Source organism: Heterodontus francisci, chromosome 7 (genome assembly GCF_036365525.1).
Source record: "Heterodontus francisci isolate sHetFra1 chromosome 7, sHetFra1.hap1, whole genome shotgun sequence".
In the NCBI taxonomy this organism is placed as follows: domain Eukaryota; kingdom Metazoa; phylum Chordata; class Chondrichthyes; order Heterodontiformes; family Heterodontidae; genus Heterodontus; species Heterodontus francisci.
The window spans coordinates 9540645-9554442 of record NC_090377.1 but is presented as its reverse complement, the minus strand read 5'-3'; the positions used below and the strand labels follow the sequence as shown (position 1 = coordinate 9554442).

Genomic DNA, 13798 nt, shown 5'->3' with positions numbered 1-13798 from the left:
GCCATCTGTCCATTTTACCTCCAACCGTCCCCCCCCCCCCCCGCCCCCCCACACTGTTTTATTCCCTTCACCGATTCTCTTCCCCCCCCCCCCACCTCCCCCACCCCAACACCCACTCCTTTCCGGGTGACTTTCACAGGGTGGGGTGGGTTCCTGGGACACTGCTCGAGCACCTCACCCCCCCCCCCCAACTCAAGCATAAACAGAGGGGGCATTCCATCGTGGGGGGGCATTGTGGGTACTGAAGCCCAGCCCACTTTTCTCCTCCCTCACCCCAAGGCACAGAGGCCAACTGTAGTGCCCACTATGGCCGATGAGCTAATGCAGGGTCGGTGAACCAGGCTCCCTGTGGCTCTGGTGCAACATCATTTCGAAACTTCATCTCAGTACCTGTAAGAATCACATTCCCTGACACTTTCACCCTCACATGGCAGATCGAATCTAAGGCAGAGAAAAGTGACAATATATTTTGATAGCATCAGGTGGAGGCCATTCAGCCCATCAGGAGGAGGCCATTCAGCCCCTCAAGACTGTTCTGCTTCGGCTCCATAGCCCTTAATACCCTCACCTACAAGAAATTTATCAATCTCAGATTTAAAATGATGAATTGAGTGAGCATCTGCTGCTTTTTGTGGGGGAGAGTTCCGCACGTCGTGCACCCTTTGTGTGAGGAAGTCTTTCCTAACATCTGTCCTGAATAGCCTGGCTCTGATTTTCAGCTGATGTCCCCTTGTCCTAGATTGCACCCACCAGCGGAAAATGTTTCTCTCATCAACAATCCCACTTCTTTTCAAAGTCTGAAAAAACCTCTCTCAGATCACCCCTTAACCTTCAGTACTCCAGGGAATACAAACCTGGTTTGTGTAATCCTTCCTCATAAACTAACCCTTGGAAACCCTGGTAACATTCCGGTGAATCTGCTCCTTCCAAGGCCAATATATCCTTCTGAAGGTGCGGTGCCCAGAACTGTGCACAGATCTCCAGATGTGTGTAACCGGGGCTTTGTATAACTGTAGCAAAATTTAATATTTCCATATATATTAACTGTCTCCTTTGTCCCACTGACTTTCCTCATTACATTGGAGATTCTGAGAGAAATTATCAGCTTTCAAGCTGCCCATTTAGTTTAAGGTTGTAGCAGTTTAGTTAAACTACACAGGTCAACAATTGACTAACAGAGGCACACAAGGTTCGGAATCTTAACCTATCAAAACAGATGTTCTGGGGTTTTTTAATATTAAAGTACATTTTGAAGTGTTGCAGGTATGGCAGCCCATCTGCACACAGCAGGATTCCACAAATAACAAATAAATGAGCAGATAATCCATTTTTTAGTGAGCGAGGGATAAATATTGGCACCGCAGAGAACTTACCTGCTGTTCTTTGACATAGTGACCATAGGATCTTTTATGTCCACCTGTGAGGGCAGACAGGGCTTCAGTTTAACATCTCACCCGAAAGACGGCAGCAATGACAGGGCAACACTCCCTCAGTACTGCACTCGGAGCGTCAGCCTCGATTTTGTGCTCAAGTCTCTGAAGCAGGGCTTAAAGCCACAAGCTTCTAACTGCGAGGTGAGAGAGAAACTCACCGAGCCACTGTCTGCATTGCTTGATGAGACTTATTGGAGGAGGGACTCTGATCTGAACTCATTCCTCCAAGCTTCTTCCCGCTCTTGATTTGTTTCCCAGGTCTCCCAGGACGACCAGGGCCCCCCGAAATCCCCCAAAAATACAAGAACACAGCCCTTATACTCTGGAAGCCAGCAGACACGCCCGGTCCTTGCAGCTACACGCTGGAGCAGAAACTGTCTGGTAAGGACTTCATCCAGTAGGGTCAGGCGCGGTGGGTTTCTCTGGGTTTTTGTGTCCTGTCCAATCCTCCCAGACTCTCTGCATTAACTGGTACCAAGAGAAAGCTGAACAACCCTGAGTGTTGAGCAACTGTTCACAACAGAGGAAGACCCAGCAGGAAATATCTAACCACTTCTTCACTCCAGGTGGGTTTCATCTTTAGAGTTCCCATCGATGTCTCATCTGTCCAAAATTCCCACTTTCCCAGCTTATTACCCAACTTTGTCTCTATCACCAAGACCGCCCATTTCCACATCCGTAACATTGCCCATCTCCTCCCTGCCTCAACTCATCTGCTGCTGAATTCCTTTTCCATGTTGTTTTTACCTCGAATTCGATTATTCCATTAATATCCTGCACAGTCTCCCATGTTCTACCTTCCGTAAACTTGAGGCATTCAAAACTCTGCTGCCCGTGTCCTCACTCGCACCAAGTCCCACTCAGCCATCAGCTCCCAGTCCTGCATTGCTTCAAATTCACATCCATGTTTTTACAACCCCCTATAGCCCCTTTCTATCTCTGTATCCTCCCCCAGCTGCAAAACTCTCCGAGATCTCTGCACTCCTCCAGTTCCGTCCTCTTGCAGATTTAGGATTTTAATCGCTCCGCCATTGACGGCCGTGCTTTCAGCTGCCTGGGCCCTAAGCTCTGGAATTCCCTCCCTAAACCTCTCCGATTCTCTCTCCTCCTTTAAGATGCTCCTCAAAACCTCCCTCTTTGACCAAAGCTTTTAGTCACCTGTCCTAATATCTCCTTATATAGCTCGGTGTCAAATGTTACCTGATTAACACTCCTGCAAGGCGCCTTGGGAATGTTTTACTGTGTTAAAGGCCAGTTGTATGTTTGGTTAATGCAAATTATTTATTCCTTGTGACAGGAGAGGACAGGTGGAAGGTTACCTCAGCTGGAATCACCGACTGTTTCTTTAACGCCACTGAGCTAACACGCGGAACACTAAAGTTTCGAGTGGCTTGTGTCAACAAAGCTGGTCAAGGCCCCTACAGTCAAAGCTCAGAAAGGATCGTTATCGAGGACGAGAAACTGGGTATGCAAGCTCAGCGTGAGTCCGTGCGATTGGTGGGGAGCGACGGGGCCAGGCACGGGAAAGCTCAGTGCACTTTGACATTGTCTGGCATTCAGGGGACAGGTGTAACATCGACCAGTCAGTCCACTGTTGCCCAAAGATCGAGGGGGAGCACAGATAACCCCACTGCTCTCTCGTGCATGGCCCCCCCCCCCCCAATGGGGTCGGAGTTGAGATGATGATTCTAGACGTCCTGTCATCTGCGGAGGGCAACCATCCACCTACTGGAGGTGCAGGCGTGTCCTAATTTTCATTGGTTAAACATATCTTTCTCCAACGCAGGTTAGCCTAATTCAGATGGAGTTTCTGCTCATGAGGCCTTTCTCTCCCAGTTAATCCAAAATGGCAGCGGTGATTACTAAGATACTTAATTCACCCCCGTGTTCACTGACCGACATTGGCTCCCAGCCAAGCAACGCCTCAATTCTAAAATTCTCATCCTTGTTTACAAATCCCTCCATGATCTTGCCCCCTCCCTATCTCAGTTATCTCCTCCAGTCCCACAACCCTCCAAGATATCTGCGCTCACCCAATTCTCTTGAACATCCCTGATTTTAATCACTCCACCATTGGAGGCCGTGCCTTCAGCTGCCTGGGCCCTAAGCTCTGGAATTCCATCCCTAAACCTCTCCACCTCTCTCTCCTCCTTTAAGATGCTCCTTAAAACCTTTAAACGTCGGCTAAGCTTTTGGTCACATCTTGATATCTTCTTATGTGACTCAGAATCTAATTCATATTTCGTGAAGCACCTTGCGGATGGTTTACTACATTAGAGGTGATATATAAATGCACAATGCAACTTCCAGTCCAAAGTTGCTGGAAAGAGATCAGAATCAAAAACGCCAGCTGATTTCCGACTCCATGGCGCAGGGCACTGAGGCCAACAGTAGACCTCCACTACCTCCACCCTGACTGAGCCCAGTCTGAAGGCAGGAGTACGGACCTCCTGGTCTGCACAGCTCACCTACACAGCCTTTCCCAGCCCACTGTCAATCCTGGCTCAGTGCGTATCAGTCTCACCTCTCAGTCACAAGTTTGTAGGTTGAAGCACCACTCCAGAGACCTAAGCACAAAATCCAGGCTGTCACTGCTTGTGCAGCCCTGAGGGAGTGCTGCACTGTCTGAGGTGCCGTCTTTTCAATGAGACATTAAACTGAGGCCTGTCTGCCCTCTCAGGTGGGCATAAAATAATGATCCTCTGGCACTTTTTTAAACAAGAGCATGGGAGTTCTCACCAATGTCCTGGCCAGTATTTATCCCTCAAACCAACATTCACTAAATCTGGTCATTATCACATTACTGTTTGTGGGATCTTGCTGTGCCCAAAGTGGCTGCCATGTTTCTGACATTACAACAAGGACAACACTTCAAAAGTATTCCATTGGCTGTAAAGTGCTTTGGGATGTCCTGAGGTCATGAAAGGTGCCATATGAATGCAAGTTCTTTCTGAATCCAATGTTCCCAAAACACAGATGGTGCCCAGAGAATGTGCTCCCCATCATGCAAGTTCTGTCTTTCTTTCTGTCTGCGGTGAAGGATGATTTATTCAATATTCATGTGCCTAGGGTTTATCTTTGATGTCTGTTTAATTCTGGGTGTTTTGTCTTTTTATCACAGAGCAACAGCCTGCAGCGGTCCCCACAATCTCTCCGGTGCCTGTGTATTCTGCGAAGGCGACACCAGCCCCCACGCCAGGATCCTCGACAACTGTCTCCCCCGCTCCATCGACAGTCTCCCCCATCCCCTCAAAGCTCGGCCCCACCCCAACAAAGGCAGTCGCCCCCTCCCCAACAAAGGCAGTCGCCCCCTCCCCAACAAAGACAGTCGCCCCCTCCCCAACAAAGACAGTCGCCCCCTCCCCAACAAAGACAGTCGCCCCCTCCCCAACAAAGGCAGTCGCCCCCTCCCCAACAAAGACAGTCGCCCCCTCCCCAACAAAGACAGTCTCCCCCTCCCCAACAAAGGCTGTCGCCCCCTCCCCAACAAAGACAGTCGCCCCCTCCCCAACAAAGACAGTCGCCCCCTCCCCAACAAAGAGCGTTTCCCCCGCCCCCTCGAAGTTCTCCCCCGCTGCCCCCTCCCCTGTCACACCGCCAGTCTCCCCATTCTCAGCTGCCATCTCGCCAACCCCACCAGCGCCATTCCCAGCATCTGTGGAATCGGAAGCATCGGTGATGCCCACCAGGCTCTCCCCCACCTCGAAATCGGCTGATGGCTCCGCCATGGGACTGAGGCACGGTGTCCCACAAAAACCCTACACCTTTATGGAAGAGAAGGCCAGGTAAAGCACAGCGACTGCATGGGGAACAGCGGCAGCTTAAAGGGGCACTGTCACCTCGACAGCAACAACAAGTTGCATTTATTTGGTGCCTTTAAATTTGTCAAAATGTCCCAAGGCCCCAACAGCATTTTCAAACAAATATTTGACACTGAGCCACATAAGGAGATATTAGGACAAACCTGTCACCACCACAAACGTTCCATTCTACCCTCCTTCCCTACTGCCTCTTTGGGGGACAATCACGTACTCCCATAGCTCCCGACTGAGCAGGAAGAAAAGAACTTGCATTTCTATAGCACCTTTCACAACCTCTGGATGTTCTCAAAGTGTTTATAGCCAATTAAGTACTTTCTGAGCTAGTTATCCAGAGGTTCAGGTTAATGCCCTGGGGACACAAAATTCAAATCTCACCACGGCGGCTGGTGGAATTTAAATTCAATTAATTACTAAAAATTCAATTAGTTCATCACAATCTGGAATGCAAAGCTAGTCTCAGTAATGGTGCCATGAAACTATCATCGATTGTCACAAAAAACCCATCTGCTTCACTAATGTCCTTCAGGGAAGGAAATCTGCCGTCCTTACCCGGTCTGGCCTACATGTGACTCCAGACCCACAGCGATGTGGTTGACTCTTACCTGCTCTCTGAAATGGCCTCGCAAGCTGGGTAACAAATGCTGGCCTGGCCAGCGATGCTCACATCCCATGAAAAAAAAAATGCAAGTCTTTTCTTTGATGTTGTTCAGGCAAGGTCGAAGCCACTTTATTCTGTTTGACCTACAAGTCCTTGTTTTGCATTGAGAGTCAAATGTTTGTTTTCATTTCACTTAATGATCAAACACAAGATGGAAGTTAACAAGTCTAAGGGTAGAAAATAACATAGATTGCCTCTGAGTGACATTGGCAGAGAACTGGCACAGGAACAGAGTATCTACCCTGGCATCCATCACCGGTCCAGTGAAAGCGAGATCTCAGATATTTGTTAATAAAACGGCCTACAAACCTCAACATCCACAAAGAAGATCTTTTGCAATTTGCAATTATCTACACAAAATAAAGGACACACCGGCCAATTTCTGATCCATTTGCCAGTAACAAGTAGACTGTCAGTTTAGAATGCCCTTTGATAGGAACAGGAATACAAGCGAGGGAATCATCTCCAAGAGTTTGAGCCACAGTGAACTGCTTTTTGAGGTCGTGCAAGCGAAAATGGCAACCAATTTACACACAGGAAGCTCCAGCTGTTCCTCAACTATTGACCCTGGGGTGGTTTCTGCATCATGTCAACTGGACTTCTGCATCGTAGGAACAGGATGAGGCCATTTAGCCCCTTGAGCCTGTTTCATCATCCAATTAGATCATGGCTGATCTGTATCTGAACTCCATCTACTCTTAATACCCAGCCCAACAACAATCTATCAGTGTCATTTTTGAAAATTTTCAATTGACCCCCAACAGTTTGTATACAGGCGACAGTCCGGATTTCCACTCCCCTTTGTGTCACCTGACATCACCCCTAATATTCAGGGTAAAGGAGTTGTTGAATAAGCCAGTTAATGGGTGGGACAGATTGAGAAGGTTGTTTAACAAAAGTGTACGGGTGGTGTTATAAGTAAAGGCATTGAGTACAAAAGAAAGAAACATATTGTTCTGGACTCCTCCACCAGAGGAAATAGCTTCTCTCTTGATTCAGCCCTTCCGTGTTTGGGATGCTTGTGCATGATTTATCAGTTGGTGCCTTCTGCTAGGTTGCCCCTTAGTCATGCCTATTGATTCTCTACCTGATTGTCGGCGTGTTGGAGTCTGACTTGCTGTGCTTGCTTTCCAGAGGGCGTTTTGGCGTGGTCCGGGAGTGTAAGGAAAATGCCACTGGGAAAATCTTCATGGCCAAGATTATCCATTATGAAGGAGAAAATAAGCAGGCTGTCCTCCAGGAATACGAGATTCTCAAAGCCCTCCACCATGAGAAGATTATGTCCCTCCACGAAGCCTACGTCACTCCTCGATACCTGGTGCTCATCTCAGAAAACTGTTTGGGAAAGGAGATACTGTACAGCTTGATTGACAGGTAGCAGAATTTGATTGACTGGTAGAATGCTTTGATTGACGGGTAGCATAGTTTGGTTGACAGCTAGGACAATTTGATTGACAATTAACAATTTGACAGGTAGTACAGTTTGCTTGATGGGTAAAATGGTTTGATTGACAGGTAGCACAAGTTGATTGACAATTAACACAATTTGACAGGAAGTATAGTTTAATCGACAGGTAGCAACATTTGATTGACAGTTATCACAATTTGATTGAAAGAAGCATAGCTTGATTGACAGGTAACACAATTGGATTGACAGTTATCACTATTGGATTGACAAGTAGTGTAGCTTGATTGACGGTAGTATAGCTTGATTAACAGGTAGCATAGTTTGATTGACAGCTCAATGTAACAAAAAGGTGTTACCAATTAATAGGTTACATCTGATCTTCAGAAACCATCCAGCCCAGACAGTTTGGATGAAGAAGTCATTGTTTAGAGTGATCCCTCACATTGTGTCAGTTTGAGATATTCAGGGAAAAGAAATTGTTACATATGCCAGTTAATGGGGAGGATAAGTTGCGAATACCATTAAAAAAGTACAGGATCCATGGCTTTATAAACAGAGGCATAATACAGTATAAAAGCAAGGAGTTTATTGTAAAACCTTATATAAAGCACTAGTCAGCCAGAGTGTTCAATTTTGCTCAAACTTTAGGAAAGATGTTAAGAACTTGGGGAAATGCAGAAGAGATTTACTAGAATGGTTCCAGGGATGATGAGAGACAAGAGAATTTAGGATTGTTTTCCTTAGAGCAGCAAAGATTAAGGAGACATTTAATCGAGGTCATGAAGGATTTTGATAGAGTAAATAAGGAGAAACTGTTTCCAGTGACAGGAGGGTTGGTAACCAGAGGACACAGATTTAAGGTGATTGGTGGAAAAAAAAAACAGAGGAGGGAGATGAGGAGAATCTTTTAACGCAGTGAGTTGTTGTGATCTGGAACGCGCTGCCTGAAAGGGCGGTGGAAGCAAATTCAATAGTAACTTTCAAAAGGGAACTGGATAAATAGTTGAAAAGGAAGAATTTGCAGGGCTTTGGGGAAAGAGTGAGGGAGAGGGACTAATTGGATCAATCTTTCAAAGAGCCAGCACAGGCACAGTGGGCTGAATGGCCTACTTCTGTGCTATAAGATTCTCATCCAAAGGACAGCAGCTCCAACAGTGCAGCACTCCCTCAATACTGCACTGGGAGCAACAGAAACAAAGAATTGCATTTCACTGGCGCCTTTCACAAGCTCAGGACGTACTTGGTGAAGCACCATTGTAAAGTAGGAAATGCGGCAGCCAATTTGTACATAGCAAGATCCCACAAACAGCAGTATGATAATGACTTTTGCTTTTGATAAGGTCCCGCATGGGAGATTGGTTAAGAAGGTAAGAGCCCATGGGATCCAGGGCAATTTGGCAAATTGGATCCAAAATTGGCTTAGTGGCAGGAGGCAGAGGGTGATGCCGAGGGTTGTTTTTGCGATTGGAAGCCTGTGACCAGTGGTGTACCGCAGGGATCGGTGCTGGGACCCTTGCTGTTTGTAGTGTATATTAATGATTTAGATGTGAATATAGGAGGTATGATCAGTAAGTTCACAGATGACACTAAAATTGGTGGTGTTGTAAATAGTGAGGAGGAAAGCCTGAGATTACAGGGTAATATAGATGGGTGGAGCAGTGGCAAATGGAATTTCATCCTGAAAAGTGTGAGGTAATGCATTTTGGGAGGATTAACAAGGCAAGGAAACATACAATGGATGGTAGGACCCTTGGAAGTACAGAAGGTCACTGAAGGCAGCCACACAGGTAGATAAGGCGGTTAGGAAGGCATGTGGGATACTTGCCTTTATCAGCCGAAGCACAGAATATAAGAGCAGGGAGGTTATGATGGAACTGTATAAAACACTAGTTAGGCCACAGCTGGAATACTGTGTACAGTTCTGGGCACCACACTATAGGAAGGATGTGATTGCACTGGAGAGGATGCAGAGGAGATTCACCAGGATGTTTTCTGGGCTGGAGCATTTCAGCTATGAAGAGAGACTGGATAGGCTAGGGTTGTTTTCCTTCGAGCAGAGAAGGCTGAGGGGGGACATGATTGAGGTGAACAAGATTATGAGGGGCATAGATAGATTAGATAGCAAGAAACTTTTTCCTTTAGCGGAGGACACAAGAACCAGGGGGCATAAATTCAGGGTAAGGGGCAGGAGGTTGAGGAAAAATGTTTTCACCCAGAGGGTGGTTGGAATCTGGAACGCACTGCCTGAAGAGGTGGTAGAGGCAGAAACCCTCACAACATTTAAGAAGTATTTAGATGAGCACTTGAGGCATACAAGGCTACAGGCCAAGTGCAGGAATATGGGATTAGAATAGTTGCGTGCTTGATGGCCGGCACAGACACGATAGGCCGAAGGGCCTGTTTCTGTGCTGTATAACTCTATGACTCGGTGATGTGTTTCAATGTCAGCCTAGATTCCATGTTCAAATCTCTGGAATATTACTTGAACACACAACCTTCTGACTCAGAGGCCTGAGCACTCCCCACAGGACCACGACTCACAGCTCTCCCTCCCCTCCCGCCCCCAGGTTTCGATACTCTGAGGACGACGTGGTTGGTTACATCTTGCAGATCCTCCAAGGCCTCGACTACCTGCACAGCCGCCGCATTGTGCATCTGGACATCAAACCGGACAACGTCATCGTCACCTACCTCAACATTGTCAAGCTGGTGGACTTTGGGAGCGCCCACTTCTTCAACGCCATTGTCCCCAAGCCACTGGGCCGCCGTGTGGGGACTCCAGAGTACATGTGTGAGTGTAAACCCATCACCCAAAGGAGCTGCTCCTTGGGGCTGAGCCAGAGACAGAGCATGCACTGGCCGATCCAGTCAGAGGAACATCATTCTCCCCACCCCCCACTCAACCCCCCACTCCCCCCAACACACCCACACCATTCAACTAGTGAGACAAAGGCGCCACCTCAAGAAATGCCAGGCATGCAATCCTACTGATTTCTGCCCGGCAGAATTATCGGGAGGAGAATTCAGGGGATTTTCCCTGAGGGTGCGCTTCCCAGAGGGAATCCGGATTGCAGGATGAGCCCCTCCCATTCAGAGACGGTGAGGTTGAGGGGAGGGGTGAAGTCAGTCTCGGGCAGGAAGGCGACAGGAATCTGCTGCCCGCTTTTCTGTTCCATTGAAGTTGTATAAAATGGGTGGGCGATTTGCTGCCTTGTCCGCTTTCCCCTCACACCTAGAACGATATCACCCCACCCACCAGATTATTAACGTGTGAGGCGCCAGCAAGTAGAATGTTCACAAGTGTAAATGCTGCAACCGTGGCAATAAAGTATTCCAAATCCTTTCACCGGAATCAGATAGCTATACAATAAGATGGATGTGTCCCCACAGGACGTGTGTGTGCCCGTTGTCTTAGTCCGTGTGTGCGTACAGGAAAAAAGACTTGCATTTCTATAGCGCCTTTCACAACCTCGGGACATCCCAACATTCCTTAGAGCCACTGGAATATTGTTGAAGTATTGTCACTGTTGTTTTGAAAATGTGGCAGCCAATATGCGCACAGCAAGCTCCCATAAATAGCAGTGTGGTAATGACCAAAAAATATATATTGTTTTTTAAGAGATGTTAGTTGAGGGATAAATATTGGCCCAGGACACCGGAGATAATTTCCCTGCTCTCCTTTGAATAGTGCCGTTGGATGTTTCACGCCCACCTGAGAGGGCAGACAGGGTCTTGACTTGACATCTCATGCGATAGACGGCACCTCTGACAGTGCAGTGTTCCCTCAGTACTGCACTGGGCATGTCGGCCTGAATTTGCACTTAGCAGAACAAGGACAAATGTTCGAAGTGCCCGTCGCCCAGCTCCTCAAAAGATACTGACTGGTTATTATATGCTTCAGTAGGTGGGTCAGTGTAGAGGGAGTTTCACTCCATATCTAACCAGTGTTGTACTTGTCCTGGGAATGTTTAATGGGGACAGTGTAGAGGGAGCTATACTCGTATCTAACCCCGTTTAAAAAAAAATATTTTTGTTGAGGGGGCCTTTATTCCCAGGCCCACTTTATATACATTTTAAAATAACTTTATTAAAAACAGATAAATAAATCAAAAAACTCAAAATGCCATTCTCAGTATCAATGATGCACTCCAATCCCTGAAGTGCCCGTCAGTCGCAGAAGGCCTCAAGCGTGCTGGCGGACACCCAATGCTCCTTCTCCAGGGACACCCGGGCGCGAACGTAATTGCAGAAGGGGGGGGCAGACAATCAGGGCGGACGGACCCCCCCCCCCCCACCCCGCCCGACAGCCCACAGCCTGGACCTGGGAATTGCCACCTTGGCCAGGCCCAGGAGCTGACCGACGAGGAGGTCCTCCTCCCGGCCCACACCCCTCCACACCGAATGCCCAAAGATCAGGTGCGTGGGGCTGAAGTGCAGCCAGAACTTGAGGAACAGCCCCTTAAAATATTCAAACAGGGGCTACAACCTTACACACTCCAGATACACATGGGACACGAACTCGTCCAGGCCGCAGAAATTACAAGCGGCCGGGGAGTCTGTGAACCTGCTTAAATGTCTATTGCACGGGACTGCCCTGTGCAACACCCTCCACCCCAGGTCCCCAATGTAAAGGGGGAGAACTCCCGCATAGAGAGACCTCCACTGGGGTTTCCCCTCGCCGCCAGATGGCAACACGGGCCGCCAGGGCGTGTCCAGCTGACTGACGAAGGCGAGGAAGTGGAGAGTGTGCAGGAGCAGCCCGTACAGGAAACCCCTCCGCGCCAATTGGAATGGCACGGAAGGCATTTCCGAGAGGCGGCTCGGGTTGTACGGGACCGGCTCCCGAGGAGGGTTTCAGGGCCTGGGTCCAATGAGCAGTTCCGGCCAAGAGGGGGTCAGATTGGCCAGCAGCGCTCCGCACTCCCGAGCGCCCTCGTCACCCACAGTGCGGGGCGTCCTGGGGGCTTCGGCTATTCCTCCGCCCGCCAGTCCGTCCCCGGAGTCGGCTGCCCAGACAGCCGAGGCGCTCTCCTCCGCCAGCGGGGGAGCACCTTGACTGGAGGCGACCATGTTCCAGACTCTGAATAGATCCCGGTAAAAGACAGGCAACTCCCTCAGAGAGGCGGGGCTAATGGTCTGCGCCAGGAGCTGCATGTCATTTTGAAGCCAATGACACTGGCGGAATAAATACGTCGCCAGCGCACACCATCTGGGAGGACTCTCGACGTACAGGTATCTCTGCAAGGTCCGATGGTGGAGAGTCGCACAGCATCGAGGCCAGCAGTGGTTTATGACCAGCGCTCGACCCCTGTAGGAGAGCACTCGGAGCAGCCGTGTGGTGACTTTCGCCTCCAACTCCTGCCAGTTTGCCGGCCAGGATTCCTCAGAGGGGCTAAGGTGGACTCGCAGATAGAGGAGGTGCGTGGTGCTCCACGCAAAAGGTGTCAACTCCTCCGGCAGGGAGACCACCCGCCACTGACCCACGAGGAGTACGGAACATTTCTCCCAATTGATCCTTGTGGAGGACACGGCAGAAAAGGTTTGCTGGAAGTTGGGCATCCTCCGCAAGTCAACGGGATCTGTGACCGCGAGGAGCACGTCATCGGCGTTAGCCGAGAGGACGACCCGCATGGCCGACCCCCGCAGAGCCAATCATGTCAACTTCCTGCGAAGCAGGCACAGGAAGGGCTCCACGCAGATGGTAAACAATTGACCGGACATTGGGCATCCCTGATGCACTCCTCTCCCAGAGCGAAAGACAGCAGCTGGTTGTTAAAGTGCCAGTACGCGGACCCCGCCCGTGTGCTGAGCGGATGAACTCCGCCCACACCAGGTGGTGGTCCGAGCACGGCACCAGCCGCATGGAGGCCGCCAAGACGCCGGAGACGTATGCCTGCGAAATGTAGAGGTGGTCGATTCGGGACCCTCCTCCTCCAGACCTCCACGTAAAGGCGCTGGAGTCGGGATGGAGATTCCGCCAGACGTCCACCAAGTTGAGGGAGCGATCTCCAACCTCAAGCGTACAGTTAAAATCCCCCCAGAGGATGATGCACTCGCCGCTATCGATGGAGCTCAAGAGAGCGGACATTTCTTCAAACAAGCGTGCTTGCAACGCGCCGGGCCTGGGCGTGTACACGTTCACAAAGTGGAGCGGCACGCTACCCAGGCGAACGGCGAAATGGAGCCAGCGGCCCAGCACAAACTCCTTGACACCCAAGAACTCCAGCTGAAAATTCAGGGCCAACAAGATAGCCACCCCACTAGAAATAGGGGTGAGGTGACTCATGTAGACCCCACCCTGCCACTCCAGGAGCCAGGTGGCTTTGTCTCCCGGAACGATGTGGGTATCCTGCAGAAAGCTAACCGCATATCTCCCTTCCCTGAGGAGTGAGAGATTGTGAAATCTGCAGTGAGACCCCCTGCTGCCATTGATGTTGAGGCTGGCTATGGTTATCTTCATGTCAAAGGTACTTAAAAC

At 49.4% G+C, this 13798-nt stretch overlaps 1 protein-coding gene across 1 annotated transcript in view; it reads left to right on the top strand.

Annotated features, from left to right (window-relative positions):
* Nucleotides 1-13798, top strand: part of spega (striated muscle enriched protein kinase a) — a 684640-nt gene that overhangs the window by 650723 nt on the left and 20119 nt on the right. Inside the window, exons 39-43 of the mRNA XM_068034685.1 lie at nt 1692-1814; nt 2731-2913; nt 5050-5218; nt 7047-7286; nt 9888-10111. Of these exons, the coding sequence (XP_067890786.1) occupies nt 1692-1814; nt 2731-2913; nt 5050-5218; nt 7047-7286; nt 9888-10111 (939 nt within the window). The remainder of the gene's footprint in view (nt 1-1691; nt 1815-2730; nt 2914-5049; nt 5219-7046; nt 7287-9887; nt 10112-13798) is intronic.